Genomic DNA, 17,735 nt, shown 5'->3' with positions numbered 1-17,735 from the left:
CATCCCTCTTTTCTAAGACCACAACTAGCTGCTTGGGCTCTGTGTCCTCTCATTCTGGGGCTGTGTCCTGGAGGTGGCCATGAGCAGGGTATCCCTTTGTGTCCCATCTGCACACTGCTCAACAGTAGCAGCCTGGCGTAGAGGTGGTGAGGAGGGACAAGGGTGCAGAGCATCAAACAGGCAGTGATGAAAGGACATGGTAACAAGGGGAGGTTTCTTTGGACCTTGTAACCGGAGTTGGTGAGGGAGAATCCAGGGACATTCTTTGTGCCCACGAAATGCTGTGGTCAGTCTACTGCAGCTCTTTATTGGGAGGGGTACGTGTGTGTTTGGAGCCTGGGGTGTGGTGAAGGAAAGTGCCCTGTGGCAGAGGATAGTGACACTGCAGGCAGGTTACCGTTACATCCTAGCTAGGCATTGAATTTTGGGTCCGGCAAAATTCACCAGAACAAAAGTCAGGGTCAGATTGGGTCGGTACCACTGTTCCTGTCCTCCCCACCCCCCAGTAAGCCTACCCCAAGTATTATTACTGTGGGTACAAAGGGGCAATATCTGCCTACCATCCTCTCAAGCCCTGGTTCTGGCTTTCGCTATTGCTGAGAGAATTATCCTGGACTGTATATTCCTAGAGCAAAGGTCCTAAAAACTAGACTCCATTTGAAAGCAGCTTTCAAATTTGCTGCTATGCCATTTTCCTGAGAATGCACCAGTGCCTGAAGCATGTCACTCATCCAGTGTGTGTGCTGATCATGAAGGAGAAGTGGGACATGCTACTGGTGGCCACACTGGTGACCATGTATATGTTGATACATGCCAGGCTGGAGCCTTTTTAGGTGCCTCTAATGGGTGTGTCCAGCTGTCTGCATAGCCAAGATGCCTACAGAGGGGTGGGGCAGTGTGGACTTGGGACTTAAAGGCCTCCCCAGGTGCTCAGAGCCCAGGTATGCTCTTCCAGGTGACCTAGTGAACTCTTTGAACTGTCTCTTGAGTCTGTTCTTTTTACTTTCTGGAGCAATAATTGAGCTCTTTAGACCTGATTTTTAAGAAATTTAATAAGTGATGTTTAATCACAAACATGAGGAACTAATGGGGAAATATGTGTGCCTGACAAACAGTTTTCATGAGAACTAAGATGTCATCTCCTTTACAAGAATTGCTTCTCTTCCTGATGGATGAGCCAGGTCCATAGCAGGCCACTCTTAGCGACTGTACACTGGCCTCCCTGACCTTTCGCACTACATGTTGGGCAGGCAAGTTCGTTTTGGAGCATGGGCAGGCTTTCCTCTGTCACCTGCTGATTCAGCATTGTGTTATTTCTATGAAGTATTGTTTTACTTCATCTCACTCTTTCCTTCGCCCATTCTGCCTTGTAGCTGCAACACCGAGAGGCCTGTCAGGAGCAGCCTGTGGCCGTGGCTGTGGTTGGGCCTATTCTAGATGTTCTGGCTGCCCTGCTGCGGCAGGGAGAGGAGGCCATCAGCAACCCCCACCATGTCAGCCTGGCCTTCAGCATCCTGCTGACAGTTCCTTTGGACCATTTGAAGCCAGCAGAATACAAGAGCATTTTCCTCAGGATGCACAGCGTGCTCTTCTCCATCCTGCAGTGCCACCCTAAGGTGAGGGGAAGAGTGCCAACAGCTGCCGCATGTGACCCTGGACTGCTTCCTTCAGAGAAGCAGCAGTAGGGCTGGAGTGTAAGTGGTGCACCCCAGGTGTCTCCTGTGTGTGGCCCCAGGTTTCATCACCAGGAAAGAAAGAAAAGCTGCAGAAAAGCCCCCCTGTGGCAGGCTGGTGAAAGTAATGATCTGCCAGTGGGCATTTTGCTTCTATTGATTCACAGGGTCACAGTGGTTTCTAAGCACAGAAATGCTTGACCTCCATACTGGCCACTTGAGCTCTTCTTTGCTGAGCCTGGCACTGAGTGGGGTTTGTGTACTGATACTCAGGGAGGCTCATTAAGAATTACTCTGTTTTTGCGGTCAACATAGTTAAGGGAGTCAATGCCTGGCTTACATTTCCCTGGTTTATAGTCCTGAGTTCCTGTTTTACAGGTGGCTGCCATATACGTTGGACAGAGGCTAGTGATGCATGTTCCATGAGCAAGCGCATAGCCAGCAAGCACTGTTGCTTACTTGCTGTTTTACCCTGGACCAGGTTTGCAGGATGTGGCAATCCCATTCAGTGATGAAGAACAGGAGACTTAGTCCTTAAATGGCTTGGCCAACGTCACTTAGCTGAGCGTGAGTCTTGGACTAGAAATTTTTGATACCTTTGGCACAGGTCCTCCTTCCTTCCTTCCTTCCTTCCTTCCCTCCCTCCCTCCCTCCTTTCTTTCTTTTCTTTTCCTTCCTTCCTTCCTTCCCTCCCTCCCTCCCTCCTTTCTTGTCTTTTCTTTTCTTTCTTAATACTGGGGTTTCAATTCAAGGCCCTGTGCTTGCTAGGCCTGTGCTCTACCACTTGACCCATGCCTCCAGCCCTTTTTACTTTGGTTGTTTTTGAGATAGGGTCTGGCTTTGTGCCCTGGCCAGCCTGAATCACAATCCTCTTATTTGTGCTTCCTTGTGTAACTGGGGTGATAAGCTTTCACCACGACCATGTCCAGCCATTGGTTGAGATGGAATTTCACAAACTTTTTGGCAGGGCTGGCCTCAAACTGTGATCCTCCCAATCTCTGCCTCCTGAGTGGCTGGGATTATAGGTATGAGCCACTGGACCCAGCCTGACCAGGGTTCTTTAACTATGGTGTGTGTACATACACATGTGCACATTTTGATATTTTAAGTATTTTGATGTGAGGATAAACACTTGACAGCAATGTAGGGTTTTTTTTGTTGTTGTTTGTATGGTACTGGGGCTTGAACTCAGGGCCTTCACCTTGGGCCACTCCACCAGCCCTTTTTTGTGATGGGTTTTTTTTTTGAGATAGGGTCTCACAGAACTATTTGCCCGCACTGGCTTCGAACCACAATCCTCCTGATCTCTGCCTCTTGAATAGCTAGGATTATAGGTGTGAGCCACCAGCTCCCAGGAGCAATGCAGTTTTTAAGAAAAACGCTTTTCTGGCAAGATAAGACCCATGAAGTTGGGCCTCACTCCAAAGCCTTCCCTAGCTAGCAGTTGCCTTTGGCCTGCCTCTCGACAGCATCCTAGGTAAGCTGCCTCTATGCTGCTGAAGAATAATAGAAACACAGTGCAAAACAGTCACTCACAGTCTGAGACCGTAGATCTTGCAAAAGATGTAGGACTCCATGAGGCGATAAAGTAATATCAGGAAGCCCTTGAGTGTCCTGCAATCCTGCCCACACATGAGCATTAGTGGACTTACATCATTTCAGTGACTGGAGAAACTGACATGTTGACTGTATGGTGTTCCATAAAGGCTGACGTGGCTAACCACAACATAACACTACTTGTCACTATTGGGGCACATGGGGAGGCTGGTGCACAAACAGTGTTCATTCTACATTGACATGGCTACCATCCTTCCAGGCACCTGGAGGATGTGGTAGAAGCCAGCACAACCTGGACACCAGTAGAAGGCCAGCAGCCAGTGATGTGCTGAGCACTTCACACATTTTAGCCATTAGTCTTGTTTTTATCCCCATTTTGCAAATGAGGAAACTGAGGCACGCACACACAGGCTAGATTATTTATCCAAGTCCTGTAAGAAGTCAGTGTGGAGCCAGATGGTCTGGCCTGGGCTTTTCATCCATATACTACCCAGGATTCAGAGAGGTCTTGGAGAATGTGAGCAAACTCTGGAATGTTTTTGCAAAAGTGACCTTCCTGAGCACATGGCAGATGACAGCAGTTTGACAGGAAGGCTGTGGTGTGATGCTTGATGGAATTTTTTTGGAGTAATTATACCAGAGAGAATTGTCCTGATGCTTGATTTGCTCTCTGTTCATTGTGTGGGCTGCAGCAGCACTGCCCAGCACGTGCCCAGTATGACTGCGAGCTGAATATTTAACTTTATTTAATCCTAACTGACTTAAACATAAGTTGGTACATAAGCTCGTGGTTGTAGGTGGGCATTGTGGTTTTGATCCTGACAAGAGGTGGTAGAGTATAAAAAAGGCACATTTTGTCATTTCAGACCTTTTCATCACTATTAATTGAGCGGTTTTGGTTCCCATTTTAAGTGAATTTGTTTATGTAATCTTTTTTTCTAATATCAAGTCTACTTGAATTAAGTTGTTTGCTGTTGTTCCTTTATGATTTATTTCTACACATTTCCAAGATGGATTAGAACTAGCTCAGAGTAGGCACAGATTCAGTGAATTCTGAACCTGGATTACTCTACATAATCTGGAAATTGTGCTACGTGGAACTCCTACCCCAAACTCTTAAAGAGCCATGTGTAGGCAGGTGAGCAGTCACACCAGCCAACAAGGTGTGCAGTGCTTGCTGGGCAGTTGGGTGCATACCTGTTGATTGTCCTGCTGGGCAAGGGTGAAGGAGGAAGCAAGCGGGCAAATAGTCACACTTACATGCTCTGTTCCTTTATGTATTGCTGCAGGTGATGCTGAAGGCCGTCCCATCTTTCTTGAACTCATTTCACAAGCTGGTGGTTTCAGTTATGCATGAAGGGCGTCAGAAAGACAAAGGTAATGCAGAGTAACAACACAGCTCAGGTATACAATCCACATGTTTATCATGCAGGGTCTCCAGCCACACACTATTGCAAACAGAGCTACTCAGTTGAGTTCAAGAAAGAGAAATGTTCAGATCATTAAATGAATATTCAAGATTATTTTTAAAAATCTCAAACTCACATTTTATCAAATCCAAAACAGTGGATTCATCTGATACCTCTAACTGAAACAGTTCTTTTTCTGGAAAGAAGTCTCTGGACCTAGGAAATTTTTATTGAACATACAGCATTTGCAGGGAATGTGAAAATGACGATAGCCACATTCAGGTGTGTTTAGTTTGGTGGGACAATAGGAGAGGTGATAAACTTCCTCATTTCAAAGGACCCTGTGCCACCTTTCTAGCCTGGCCTCCAATGCGTGCTATAGACTGGGCAGAGGCAAAGACCTCATTTGGGTGTTTTTTAAATCATATTTCAATAAACCATTGTTTTTCTTGAGGGTAATTTTCCATTTTAGCCTGCCTTATAGATATCTATCAATTTTTACAATGCACTAGCAATCCTGGATTTCATCCTGAAAATGTTGTTTTCTAGTTAGACCCACAGACTCCAGTACTGTAAGTGCTCTCCTCTTTGTAATGTAGATAAATATTTGAACATTCCTTTTTCCCTTATTCTGTCTGCAAAATAAGCCAATAAATCTGGAAAAAGTGAAAGACTCAAGGGAATTCCGTATTTTAAAAGTGTAAGGCTAGAACAGTTAAACTTGGCATTTCTGAACTAATCCGTTGGGGACTGTGTCCTGTCTGCAGGAAACTCGGATGACCTGCCAGTGATCCTCGAGTGTGCGCGCCTGGTGGAGAGGATGTATAGCCACATTGCCACACGAGCTGAGGAGTTCACTGTGTTTTCCCCCTTCCTCGTGGCCCAGTATGTGACAGAGGTGCAGAAGGTAAAATCCAGGCTGACTGTCTCTTTCCAGGGGTTTCTGTGGGGAGTGGATTATGAGAAGCCTATGAGAACCTGTCATTAGCACAGTTTTGCCCAGTGATCTACAGGCTGAGTTTGGCACAGCCCCAGCTGCAGAAGAGAGAAGTGCAAGATGCACTATTTTTCCTAAGTTGTTTACATTCAGAGAAGTAGGAATGGCAGGTTTCTCTTATTACAGTGTTACACCCCTCCCCAAGAACTGTTGCTCCACCTCCTACCACTGGATATAAAAGACTCTTGCTGAAGAGGGTTGGGGTTTTTTTTTTGATTGGTGGGCTGCTTGCTGAATGATGTAGCTGACTGCTGGTTGTGCTAGAGATTAAAGGGAACATGGGACAGTGCAAGTCTGCACCAGGAACTTTATACACAGGTTTTAGAAAAGGTAAGCTAAAGGAAAGCTAAAGAGAACATGGGACAGTGCAAGTCTAAGGACGAGACTTTAAGAGTTATGCTAACGCAGTTTTTAGACATGGCTGCTGTTGTTTGTCTGCAAGTCTGAACACCGAGACTTTAAAGGGAACATGGGACAGTGCAAGCTTGAGGGCAAAGACTTTAAGAGAGATTATGCTGAGGAAAAGCTAAGAGAGCATGGACAGAGTGAGTCTAAGGAAAGAGACTAAGGAATAGAAAAGAAGCAAGGTTTTAAAGAAAGACTTTAGAAGCAAGGTTTTAAAGAATTGTAAAGGAATAAGGCTGCTAGTAATCTGATGGAGAGGCGAGATGTCACCCAGGGGCAAGAACAATAGCTCTCATGGGACCATGGGACTAGACCAGTGGAGGCTTGAAGGAATGGTCTGGACCATGGCCTGGGGCCCCAAGCAGCAGCAGCTTGTGGGTCTGAATTCCTGGGGTCTGTCATCTGTTAGACTCTGTAGTTCTCAGATGCTCAGAGCAGACAGCAAGATGAAGAAGATACTGGGAGGTTCATTTACAGCAATTTTTGTCTAAATCTAACTTTTGGACTCATTTAAGAATTATATCTTGCTTTGGGTGGTGAGTGGTGGCACATGCCTGAAATCCCAGCTACTACACAGGCCTTAGGTAGGAGTATCCCTATCTGAGGCTGCTCCAGGCAAAAATTGTGAGACCCAGTCTGAAAAATGAAAGCAAAAAAGGGCTGGGAACGTGGCTCAAGTACAAGTGCAAGGTCTTGAGTTCAAACCTTAGTACTGGAAAGAAAGAAAAAAGCAAAAACAAAATATGCAATTACCTCACTTTGGAATGTCTGTGCGCTTTTTCCAAACTTCCATAAGTTCACTACAGGACTATAAACTGAATGGTAGAAACCTTTATTTTGTTTAATTGAATGTCAGTGTCAGATACACTGTATCAGACAGAACGCCAGCTAGATACAGAGAGTGTGTGTGTGTGTGTCCGTCCATCCGTCCAACAGCTTATATGTGTCTATACACATTTACGTTGCTTTCTACTTGTTTGGAAATTAGCCAACCCTCTCTGCAAGTCTGGTAAGCACGATGTGGAGTGTCTGGCAGGCTTACGTGGGTAGAGGGTCAGCATCTCATAGCCCTGCTGGCTTTAGCATGTGGAGGTCCTGTCCTCTGGATGGTCAGTTGGCTCGGTGAGGAAGCAGGCAGGCTGGCCACATGCATGCGTGCGTGGCTGGGTCTTCACGGGGCAGAATGGTGTGTAGAAGCCATGGAGTGGGAGAAGACCCTCAGATGCACTTTGAGGGACGTGGACGTGATGCTTGGTTTCCCTGCAGTTATTTAGCATTTTTATAAAATCTTAGTACTTCCTAAGCACTTGAGTCATTAACAGGTAAGCTTTGGATGAAAGAAAAGCTGACTTTTTTTTCCTTTACCAAAAAATAAAATGAGACACAGTAATTTCACTGAGGGCCAAGAAAGGCAGCAGTTCTTGAACCCGAAGTCACTGTTTTTCTGAGATTTACTTATGAGAATTCTCTGGTTTCCTGGCCTCATTATTCATGTCCAATTTATGCTTATCCTCTTTGTTTTTGTTTTTAATTTTGAAAGCAAAAGGCCTTGTGAGTTTTCTAAGGCTGTCACATCTCAGAGTGCATTGGCAGCACAGTCTTTGCTTATCTTCCATTTGTTTTAAATTTAGTAATGAATAAAATAGTCCATGTGCATTTGAGGCTTCTACTGGGGAGAAATCTCTCCAGGCCAACATGTCTAGGTTCAATTAAATGCTGGGCAGAAAGCACAGCTAAGTAGCTCCCTGCATTCATTCCCTCATGCTTCTTCAGGGTGTGAGGGACAAGCAGACACTGCTGCTGGCAGGCCCATTGTCTAGCCCCCTCCACGTGGTGAAGGCTCCCAACAAAACATTACTTTTGTCCTCTCTTTTACCCCACGGCATTTGTGACAGTCCTCTACCTTGCTAGCTCAGGGTAAGCAGTCTTTACTGCTCATCCCTCCCAGGGAGCTTTGAGTTGTTCATTGGCCAGTGACCTCGTTGTTGTGGAAACAGACTTGTCTTAGAAACGAGCCACCTGAAGCCCAGAGCTTCCAGTGGTTGTGCCGTCTTCATGCTGTGGGCCCTCTGTACTTCAGAGTGCTCACAACACTGATCTGTCCTACTCATGCTCAGAGCTCTGCCTTCCTCCCCAGGTGACCTTGTACCCACCCGTGAAGACCCTGCTGCAGGAGGGCATTTATCTCATCCTTGACCTTTGTACTGAGCCCAATGTCCAGTTCCTGCGGGTCTCACTGCAGCCTGGAGCACGAGACATCTTTAAGGAGCTGTACAGCGACTACCTCAAGTACCACAAGGCTAAGCAGGAAGGAGAGAAAAGATACACCGCCTAGGCCCAGCTGTAGGTGCACGGCATCAGCAGCACCTTGAGGAGGCTGTGGCCTATGGTCCAGAGCCTGGGAAGAGAGACTTCAGGTGTTCTTGCACAGTGTGGACACCTGTGGGAAGCCTTTAGGGCTATGTAATGTTTTCTTACTGAGTGATTTCTTAATATGTCTTTTTGCAATCACTTTTTCTTGTTTTTTTGCATTGAGTACTGAGCCCAGGGCCTCATGCACATGAATTATGCACTTGTACCAGCCAGGAAACTACACGCCAACCCAGAACATCAGTACTTTTTTTTTTCTTCTTAGTATTTTGAGACGGGGGTCTCACCGTGTAGCTCAGGATGACCTTGAAATTGGGATCCTCCTGTGTCAACCTGAGTGTGAGCAATAGCATCTTTTCTTAAGTAAGTGTTGCTTTAGAATCCTGGAAATAGTTCCTGGAACAAGATTAATTTGGTGGGAAAATGACTGACACCTGTGACATGTTCCTTCTGACCCTAGTCAGAAGTAGACTTTGGTACTTTGCTCCCAGCACATGTCTGTAATTAAATCCTGCTTAATAGCTCTGCCCTTTAAGTTCTTCAGGCCTCACAGGAGGCATTCTCGAACTGCCGCTTTTGTACCTTCTCTCTGAGAATCCTTATGGCACTGGGGTGCATTAGCTGAGGGCAGGGCAGCACATCTGTCAGGCAGATAGATGGTCTGAGCAAAGGTGCCAGGACTCCTGCCTGTTCTTCCTGCTTCAGTATGAAGTTCATTTTGCAGTTTTTTTTTTCTATCTGGTTTAAGAAATAATGTTTTTATTACCTGAACAGTGTGTTTTCATTGTACCAACCTGAGAACATAAAAATAGAAGGAAAAATATTTAAAAACTTACTCATGGCATCAGATACTCGAATAACCTCTGTCATCACCAGGAGTGTCTTGTTTTAGTTCTCGTACTATGAGTATGTACAGATGTACAGGTATATATAACTATATAACAGTTAAATTGGTCAAAATGCTTTTTCCTATGTAATATTTCAGAGATGTCTTTGGGTCAATAAAAATACTTGATATATTTTTTAATGCTGCATAGTAGTCCACTGAGTAGACATAGCTGTTTGAGTGAAGAAATCCCCCAACTGGAAAAGTGAACCTAACAGCCAGCAAGGGGGGTGGCCAGGGTGTCTGCCCCAATCACAACAGTCTGGGCAAATGAAGGGCTGTGTTTGCACTAATCACAGGTCTCCTGCTGGGCTACTGGTGAAAGTGCTCTCCATCTGGAGTGGGTAAAATTGACTAATAGAGTTCACAAGGGTTGTGATGGCAGAAAGATCTGACAGAAGCTGTTTGAAACAGCCATGGCTGCAGCAGTGCCTGCTGGAGCTGAGCTTCAGCAGCAGGCAGCTGTGGTTGTAGTATAGCTTCCAAAAGGTGTTTCTGGAGTGCTCAAAGCTGCTGGGCTGACATGGCAAGGGCTGACCATTCTTCACTAATGCAGGGGCTAGGAATTCGGCTCACCCTGCCCTTAAGAGCATGTTTAAGAAGCTACTTAGAGCCAAGTCCTGTCCTAGCACTAAGAGGTCTTTGGCAGTGTTTAACGGTGCTCTTCTCTAACCAAATACCCTTGGGGAGAGTTGGATCATTTATCTGTCTCAGATCAGCTTTATCACTGACTTTTGTTTTTTGTTCCTTGAAAGAAGAGCCCTGTTAGTTCTGAATTTTTTTAATTCCTAGAGGATTATTTTCATATTTAATATTTTTATTTATTGTGTAGATAACTTTTTCTCACACAACAGTCTGTTTCTCACTCATGATATCACTTGCTTTCTCTCTTTTGCCATCTTTGTGTGGTTCATGTTCCAAGTCCCCGATGGTACTTTTTGAGTCAGTCGAAATGTAGACTTTAAGATTATTTGAAGGATCATTCTTAAGGAAAGCGCCCCGCCCCCTTTCTTACACTATTTTTTCAAGTACATGTGGTTGGAGTAGACAGTATAAAATGGATCTTTTGAGCTGGGCCTTGTTCAGCACACCTGTAATTATAGCAATCCTAACACCTGAGAGGTGGAGGGAGGAGTGTTGTGAGTTCTAGGCCAGCCTGAGATGCATAGTGAGACCCTGTCTCAAAAGCTAAACCAAATGGAAACAAAAAGGATCCTTTGGATACGTGTAAGAGGCAGCCTGTGCTTCATACCCTAAATCTGATTTTACCTCTTACACTGGCTGACTCGGCGGGAGACAGCTCTTTGCACAGCTGGCTTGTCCTCCCCCTCCCTCTGTTCAGACAAAGCTTTACAACTAGAAATTTTTTTTAAAAGAATTTTTTTATTAGGCTATATTCATTATACAGGAGGGGACAATTAGACTTACATTATACATTCTTTTTTTATACTTTACATATAGGTTTTTATTTTTAAAAATCCACTGGAGAGCCAGGCCATCTGTGTGGATTACTTTTTTTTTAAAAAAATTGTTTATACATTTATTCACATGTGTATACATTGTTTGGGTCATCTCTTCCCCCCATCCCTACCACCCCCACATCATGTATTATTTGCAGTGTCCCCATCGTCTCTCCCCTGCAACTAGAAATTGATGCGAATGGGCTGGTGTTCTTTTGCTTGTGCTGTGTGTTGACAACTTTGTTTCCATGCTCAAGTCCCTGCAGAAAGGAGGCTTGGTCACCTGGAGATGGGGTGTTGCAGACAGCAGGTGACCTTTCAAGGACATGGCTGTAAACTGCAGGAACTAAAGCCCCAGTCTTGGACCTGTCCTTGAGGCCAGGTGCCTGGACTGGATGACTGGCTGAGCCCTCCTTGGAGGCCCAGTGGAGCTGTACCTGGCATGTTCAGTGCTGCTATGGCAGTTCTTCTCCCAACCCTACCTCCTCAACACCCCCCCTCCCCCCTCCCCGTCCCCACAGCCTCTTAGCTAAAATCTGTTCCTGGTTGGGAACCATGGGAGGAGCTACAGGCACAGCAGTTTCCTTCCTGAAGGTGGCGCTGCGGGGCTGCGAAGGGAGCTCTGCAAATGAACTTCGCCCTGGAGGAGGGGCTCTGCGGGGTTCCCATTCCAGAAGCTCCTCAGACATTTTCTATGTGGTTTCTTGACCTTTCTTGGGAAAGAGTCGTTTCTCAGCTCTGTTTTGTAGATGGGAGGGCACAGGAAGCATTTCCATGTGGCACTGAGGGAGGCTGTGCAGTGTTCATTCCTCTCCTGCAGAGGAGACTCCCCTGCAGAGAGCCCACCAGGCACAAGGACCTTGGGGGAGGGAGTGGGACAGGCTGGGCTTCAGTGAAACTGTCCCTTGCAGACCTGCTGTGGCTCCAACCCCTGGTCACCCAGTAGGTCGCAGTCACCTCTCTGGGCTACTGCACAAGGCCAGGTGTGGGGACACAGTCCTGGGGCTCTACTCTAGAGTTTACTCTCTAGCAGGGAACATTGCCGAGGAGCCAGTGACAAATAGACCAGTGTAGTCTGCTAATCCATGAGGCCCTGGTTTGAACATGTGGGGAGGTGGGGGCAGAGAAGGCTGTCCCTGCTTCACATGTATTCAGACATGTCTTTGCAGGCACTGCCTCAACCTGGACAGTGGTACATGAGGGAGGGAAGGCAGAGTTCAGACAGTAACTGTCCTTGCTTACTGGGCATGGTGCTTCATGCCTGTAATCCTGGCAATCCCAGCACTTGTGGAGGCCGAGAGAGGAGGATTGTGAGTTTGTTTGACTTGCCTTCAACGACTCCTGTGGGCCACTGTGGACAGGTCTCCCTTGCAGCCTGTGCGCTGCGGCTTCTCTCAATGACTCCTCACAGAACCTTGTCTTTCTCTTCACACCCTCCTGCTTTGTGTCTTTAGAAACTGCCAGATAGGTGAAAACCCAGAAGACAGTCAAGCGTGTGTGTGGCAGGGTACCTCGTGGAGTGTTCACCTCCTGGTTTCTCATTCTGATCTTTAAAAGCATCCTCAGGATTATGATGATGTGTTTGCTGCCAGGCTGGAGTCCTGTTTCATGTCTAGTAAGCTCAGCCCTTTCTGCTTTCGTCTCATAAGAGTCACTGTGGAGGCAGCAGCTGTGTGACTTACTCCCTCGAGTGTCTCCTGATCCCTCTTCCTTTCTGTCTTTATTTTATTCCCTTCATTTCCCTTGCCTGCTCTTCTTCCTGTGCAGCCTGCATGTCATGTGAGTCTCAACAGGTGTCACTCCTGTTGTCATCCATGTCAGTTGGCCATCTCCCATTCTCCCTAGCATGCCTTGCAATAGCTCCTCACTCACTACTTCTGCCTGTAGAGACTTTGGCTGTACCCAGTCTACCCCTGTTTCCTGTGAGCATTCTTCATAGCTTCAGTGTCCAGGCCGGGGACCCTGCTGACACCCTGGCCCTCCCAGGAGTGCCACACCTGCTCTCCCGCCTTCAGGGGCTAAGGGAGACCTTGTACTTGAGCCTCTTTGTTTTCTTTCTTTTTTTTTTTTTTCTTTCTTTATGTTTTTTTGGTAGGACTGGAGTTTGAACTCGGCTTCATGTTTGCAAAGCAGGCACTCTACCTCTTGAGCCACACCTCCCGTCCATTTTGCTCTGTTATTTTGGAGATGGGGTCTCACGAACTCTTTGCCTGGGCTGGCCTTGAACTGTGATCCTCCCAATCTCAGCTTCCCAAGTAGCTGGGATTACAGGCATGAGCCACAGTGCCAAACTAGAGTCACCACATATGAGTCTCCTCGGGTTCCTCACCCAGTCTCTGGCGTGCCTCTTTGTTCCTCATCCACCTTGCTCCTTGTTGCTCTTTAGCTATTACTTTTTTGGGATCTGGGTTCCCCAGATTGCCCTACCTTCTCCCCTCAGGGGCCACTCTGTGCTGGGGTTGTTCTCTGCTGGGCCCAACTATCACAAGAGGATGTTTTACTGTAAAGTCGGTCGATTGTAGAATCAATGTTACAAGACTGGAGAGGCATGTAAAATACTCAGTATGAGCACAGCTGGTATGAGTGGGGATCACGTTACGAAGGAGAACCCAGGGGCTGTGACTTAGCACAAATGGGCACAGGCCACACTGCAGGTGGCAGGCCAGGCTCCCTGCAGGTGACAGTCCTGGTGTTTGGGATGAGAGAGGCTGAAAGCAATGAAGCTGTGGGGGCATCAGAGAGCACACAGGTGGACACGCAGGACTGTGCTTGCTCCTGCCTTCTCGTCTTCCTGGGGCGTGGCCGTTCAGAGCCTGCAGTGGCTTCCTCTCTGTGCTCCCTGAGCTTTGTCATGTATTCAGCCAAACATTCTCTCCCAGTCCAGCCCAGCCCACTGTTCCTCCATTTATGGGCATACAGGTCACTCTCAACCTAAATAGCCCAGCCCCATACCCACCAGCCGACTTCCAATCCTGTGTAGGAGCAGCCTACTCTGCTGTGTGCATGCTGTCTGCTACCCTGTACTGCTCTGTGATGCCATCACCCGGTGTCACGGCCATGTGGCACCTTCACACACTGAACCTCCCTGAGCTGACACTTCTCTTTAGCGTCTCTCTGCCCTTTCTTACCTGCATGGGCTCGTTTTCCTCTCCCCACTCCTAAAATTCTGGCAACCCAACTTCTTTCTCTACCTTTTCCACTCTCTGAGATTACTGACCACCTCTAAGTGAGTTCCTCTCAAACTTCTAATTTCTGCTCCTTGAATCACCTGTTGGGTTGAGTTGAAAGCCTAGAATGCAGAGTGTCTGGCTGGGCCTCTGGCATTACGTCCGACTCTCCCTCAACCCAGTCCTCATCACCAGCAGTGCCCCCCTTCTGTCGCTGCTTCTGATCGTCCAGCCCAGAGACCGTCAACAGTTCTGGCCATTATTCCTGCAAGGACTCCTTCCCTCCTAAAAACAAACTGGCCCTGTAGGCATTGTGTTTCACTTCTGTAATCCCAGTCCTTGGGAGATGGAGGCAGGAGGAACATGAATTCAAGGCCAGACTTCCTACACAGTTAAGACCCTATCTCAAAAACCAGCTGATCAACCAACCAGACCAAAGAAACCAAACAACAACAAAAACCCTGCTTTAGCCTGCCCACTGCCTTCCCAGCTGTCCTGGCCCTAGAAAGGCCTGAGCAGCTGTACAGAGGGTCTGATGTCACCATATGCATGGGAATGTAGCCTCACTTTGACAGTCCAGGCCACAGCATTTCATCTGGTGTCTCACAGTCTAGGTTAAACTCCACACATGCAGGGAGTGTGTTGCTGCTCATAGCTGCATCTCAATAGCCAGAATGCTGTCCAGTGCACAGTAGGCACCCCATTAATGCCTGCTGAAAAAGAACCCTCTGGGAGGGCAGGGCTTCCAGCAGAGCAGGCTGAGAGCTGTGTTCCACCCGCCTGCTTCCATAAATGTCAAAGTGTGCCGTGTGTGGAATAAATATTTGAAGAGCTAGGAATGCCAGTGGGGTTTCCATGCACAGCTCGAGCTGTGTGGCCTGCGTCTTCGGAGGCTGCTGTTTACCCCAGCAAAGTGTTACAATGCATCATTGTCCCCAGAATGTCCACAGTGTACATTGCTGTGACACTGGCAGTGTAGCTTTTTAGTTTCCAGATCCATCATCCCAACTCAACAGATGTCAGAGTTTTGGCACCTGTTTGCCTGGTGCCTGGTTCCATTGTCCCTGGGTTCAGAGACCCAGGCCGAGCATAGCTCTACCAGATCTGACACTGGAATGTGGCTCCTGTGACATATCTGCTGCTGGTGTGGCTCAGTGGAAGTGAGAGACCGGGGCTCCCTTGCAAAGGGATCCCTGAGGAGGGGGAGGCTCCAGAGGAGCCAGGCATCTGTCTGCTGCACCTCTGCCATGGAGCAGGGGCACTGGGGAGCCCTGGATGCTTTATGTCTTCTGGAATCTCTGGGTGGCATTTGGACACCACTGCAGTTTCTCAGATGGTCAGTGTGAGGACAACAGCGTGGATGTTCAAGGCTGGCACCACAGCTGTGCTTCACTTATTGCTAGTGACCTCCTTCAGCCAGAACACATGTCAACACAGAGGGCACTTTGCTTGAGGGCTCCTCCTCCCTCCGCTGCAAACAGGAGGGAGGACCATAGGTCCCTTTCAGTGTCCCCACTGGGCAACATTTCTTCCTCTGGGGTCCTCAGTCTTGAATGTCTTACAGAACTCTGCATGAGCCCTGGAGATTTTTCCTTCCCCGTGTGGTGGGAGCAGGTTCTGAGACGTGGATGGCTGTGTGTAGTACAGACACCTGCTGAATGTGGACACACGCAGGACAGACACCTGCAGGGTGTGCTTGGGACTGACAACTGCTGGGTGCATGTACAGCAGTGGCCAAAAATGCTACCTGTCCTGTAGTCTCCAGACCCACACTGTTCACTGATGGCAGCCACTGGCTATGGGTAGCTACTGTATGTGTGACTCAAGATGCTATAAGCATAAACCACAGACCCAGTTTTAAAGACTTGGTACAAGATAGTTATGTAAAACATCTCCTCGGAAACATGAGAATATTGTGCTGAAATCATAGTATTTAGTGAGTTAAATGGAATACAGTAGCTTTTAAAATGATCTTTACTGGTTTAAATTGCTTAACATGTGAGCACTAAGACGTGAAATGTGACATATGTGATTCGCGTGGTGTAGCAGTGCTCTAGATCTGACGTGGGGACATCAGCAGGTGGGGAAACAGGACAAGTGACATCACACAGAAGCATCACATAAAGCCAGAATCTGGACATTCTATGAAACTTTGAGCAGTCTCTATCACTAAAGAAAGGAAAAGGTGGAGATTGTTCCAGGTTAGGAGACATAACCAGCACTACTTTTGAATCTGGACTGGATCTCCAAAAAAGGAACCAGCTCCTTCCCTCCCATCCGAAATCCAATTCCAAGAGCTGTCAGTGCAGGGCAAGCCGGGACCAGATGGTGAAGAAGGAGGTGCCATGAGGTTCCATGAGGACAATGCCAGTGGCTCAAGAGAGCTTGCTACAAAATACAGTTCTTGTGCAGATTTTGGTTGGAAAGTGGGCTGCTGGTGACCACGCTCCTTCCCAGAGACTCAGATGAGGAAGCTTATGTTGAGCCCTCACAGAATTTGGGGTAGGAGTTTGGTGGGTTCTCTGTGGACACGGAAATTGCTCTCCAAAGTCAGAAGTCGGGTTATAACAGAATCAGTGATAATAAAGGTTTCAGAAACCTTGACATCTTATCTGTGCCCTCTGTGGTCCTTGCCCTGGGGTTGTTATGCTTGAGTTCCATCCCTAGCTGCAGGAGAGGCAGACTGCTTTGGCACAAAAGAAGACAGAAGCTTTGGGCTCCTAATGTGGAATCACAGCACCCACTGGCCTTGAGAGCTGGAGCTGACGCTGGCTGTCCATGTGGTGGCTCGGCAGGATTTGCAGGTGTTCCGTCTTTATTTGCTGCCTTTTCGAAAGAGCTCAGATTCTCAGAGCTTTGAAATTGCTTCTGTTCTAGTTCATTTTAGAAACATCTGAAAATCAACTGTCAGAGATGAGTTTTATGCCAGCTCTGGGCTTTTCTCCATCCAAATCACACATTTATTGAGAATAGCTATGTCTATAATTTCCCCAGAACACAAAAAGATCATTTAAGAAAATTGATAGGCAGGGTTCTCTGCACCTTTTATTATATTGGCAACGTGTTTCTGATTTGGATTTTTTAAATAAAGTTTCATTATTTTATTTCCATTGTATTGGGTTGGCAAGAGATCGGTCCCTTTTTTTCTCCCCTGGTAAATGAATCTCAAATGAGAGTTGGATGTTAAATCAGAAATACTGGAATGCAATCCTATTTTTAAAATTTATTCATCTTAGTACTAGAGAAAGGGTATTTGGGACTCCTGTGCTTATTTTCCCTAAAAGTTTCTGTATCTTGGAGACTTCTGTAGCACTTCAAAGCCTCACAAGCATGTTCTGCCTTCCTAATGTGCTTCTGGTTGGGAGTCACACTGGTGCACACGTGTTTGCAGGCTGTGAGGTTGCACTGTGGCAGTGACCTGTGGCTGTGAGAGACATCTGCGAGAACAGCCGTGGAGGGCTGCAACAGCCACAGGCAGGGCTCGGGGGTGGAGGCCCCAGACACAGCCCCTGTGTCATGGGGGTTTGATTCAGCTTGGCAGCTCCAGAAACTCCCTGTATCAGTGAGCCCAGCATCAGCTGGGCCCTGAGGGCCAGCTGTGGATATCACCAGATAAAAAGCTTTGCCATGGACAAAGTTCACACACAGACCTCCAGGCCGGAGCACATCATGGAGGGACTGCGCCACCTGCCTGCATCGCTTGGGATGGCTTGGTGGGACAGGGTGTGTGACGCCACCTGCATGGTCCCACAGGGTTTCATGCAGGGTTTTCCACCAAGGCACCTTCAGGTTCTCAGGGATTTGACTTGTA

General features: G+C 47.4%; 1 protein-coding gene across 4 annotated transcripts in view; it reads left to right on the top strand.

The window, feature by feature from the left end:
* The window catches only part of Urb2 (URB2 ribosome biogenesis homolog), a 70,617-nt gene that overhangs the window by 13,869 nt on the left and 39,013 nt on the right, over nt 1–17,735 (top strand). For 2 of the 4 annotated variants that reach the window (XM_074056906.1, XM_074056904.1), the window contains exons 7-10: nt 1,374–1,616; nt 4,520–4,607; nt 5,407–5,546; nt 8,179–9,438. In XM_074056906.1, coding sequence (XP_073913007.1) covers nt 1,374–1,616; nt 4,520–4,607; nt 5,407–5,546; nt 8,179–8,376 — 669 coding nt within the window. In that variant the 3' untranslated portion in view covers nt 8,377–9,438. Of the gene's footprint in view, nt 1–1,373; nt 1,617–4,519; nt 4,608–5,406; nt 5,547–8,178; nt 9,439–17,735 lie in introns of those variants that run through there. The other 2 variants (XR_012442242.1, XM_074056905.1) reach the window with 2 other exon arrangements.

Source organism: Castor canadensis, chromosome 15, assembly GCF_047511655.1.
Source record: "Castor canadensis chromosome 15, mCasCan1.hap1v2, whole genome shotgun sequence".
In the NCBI taxonomy this organism is placed as follows: Eukaryota; Metazoa; Chordata; class Mammalia; order Rodentia; family Castoridae; genus Castor; species Castor canadensis.
This window is presented reverse-complemented; position numbering and strand designations above follow the sequence as displayed.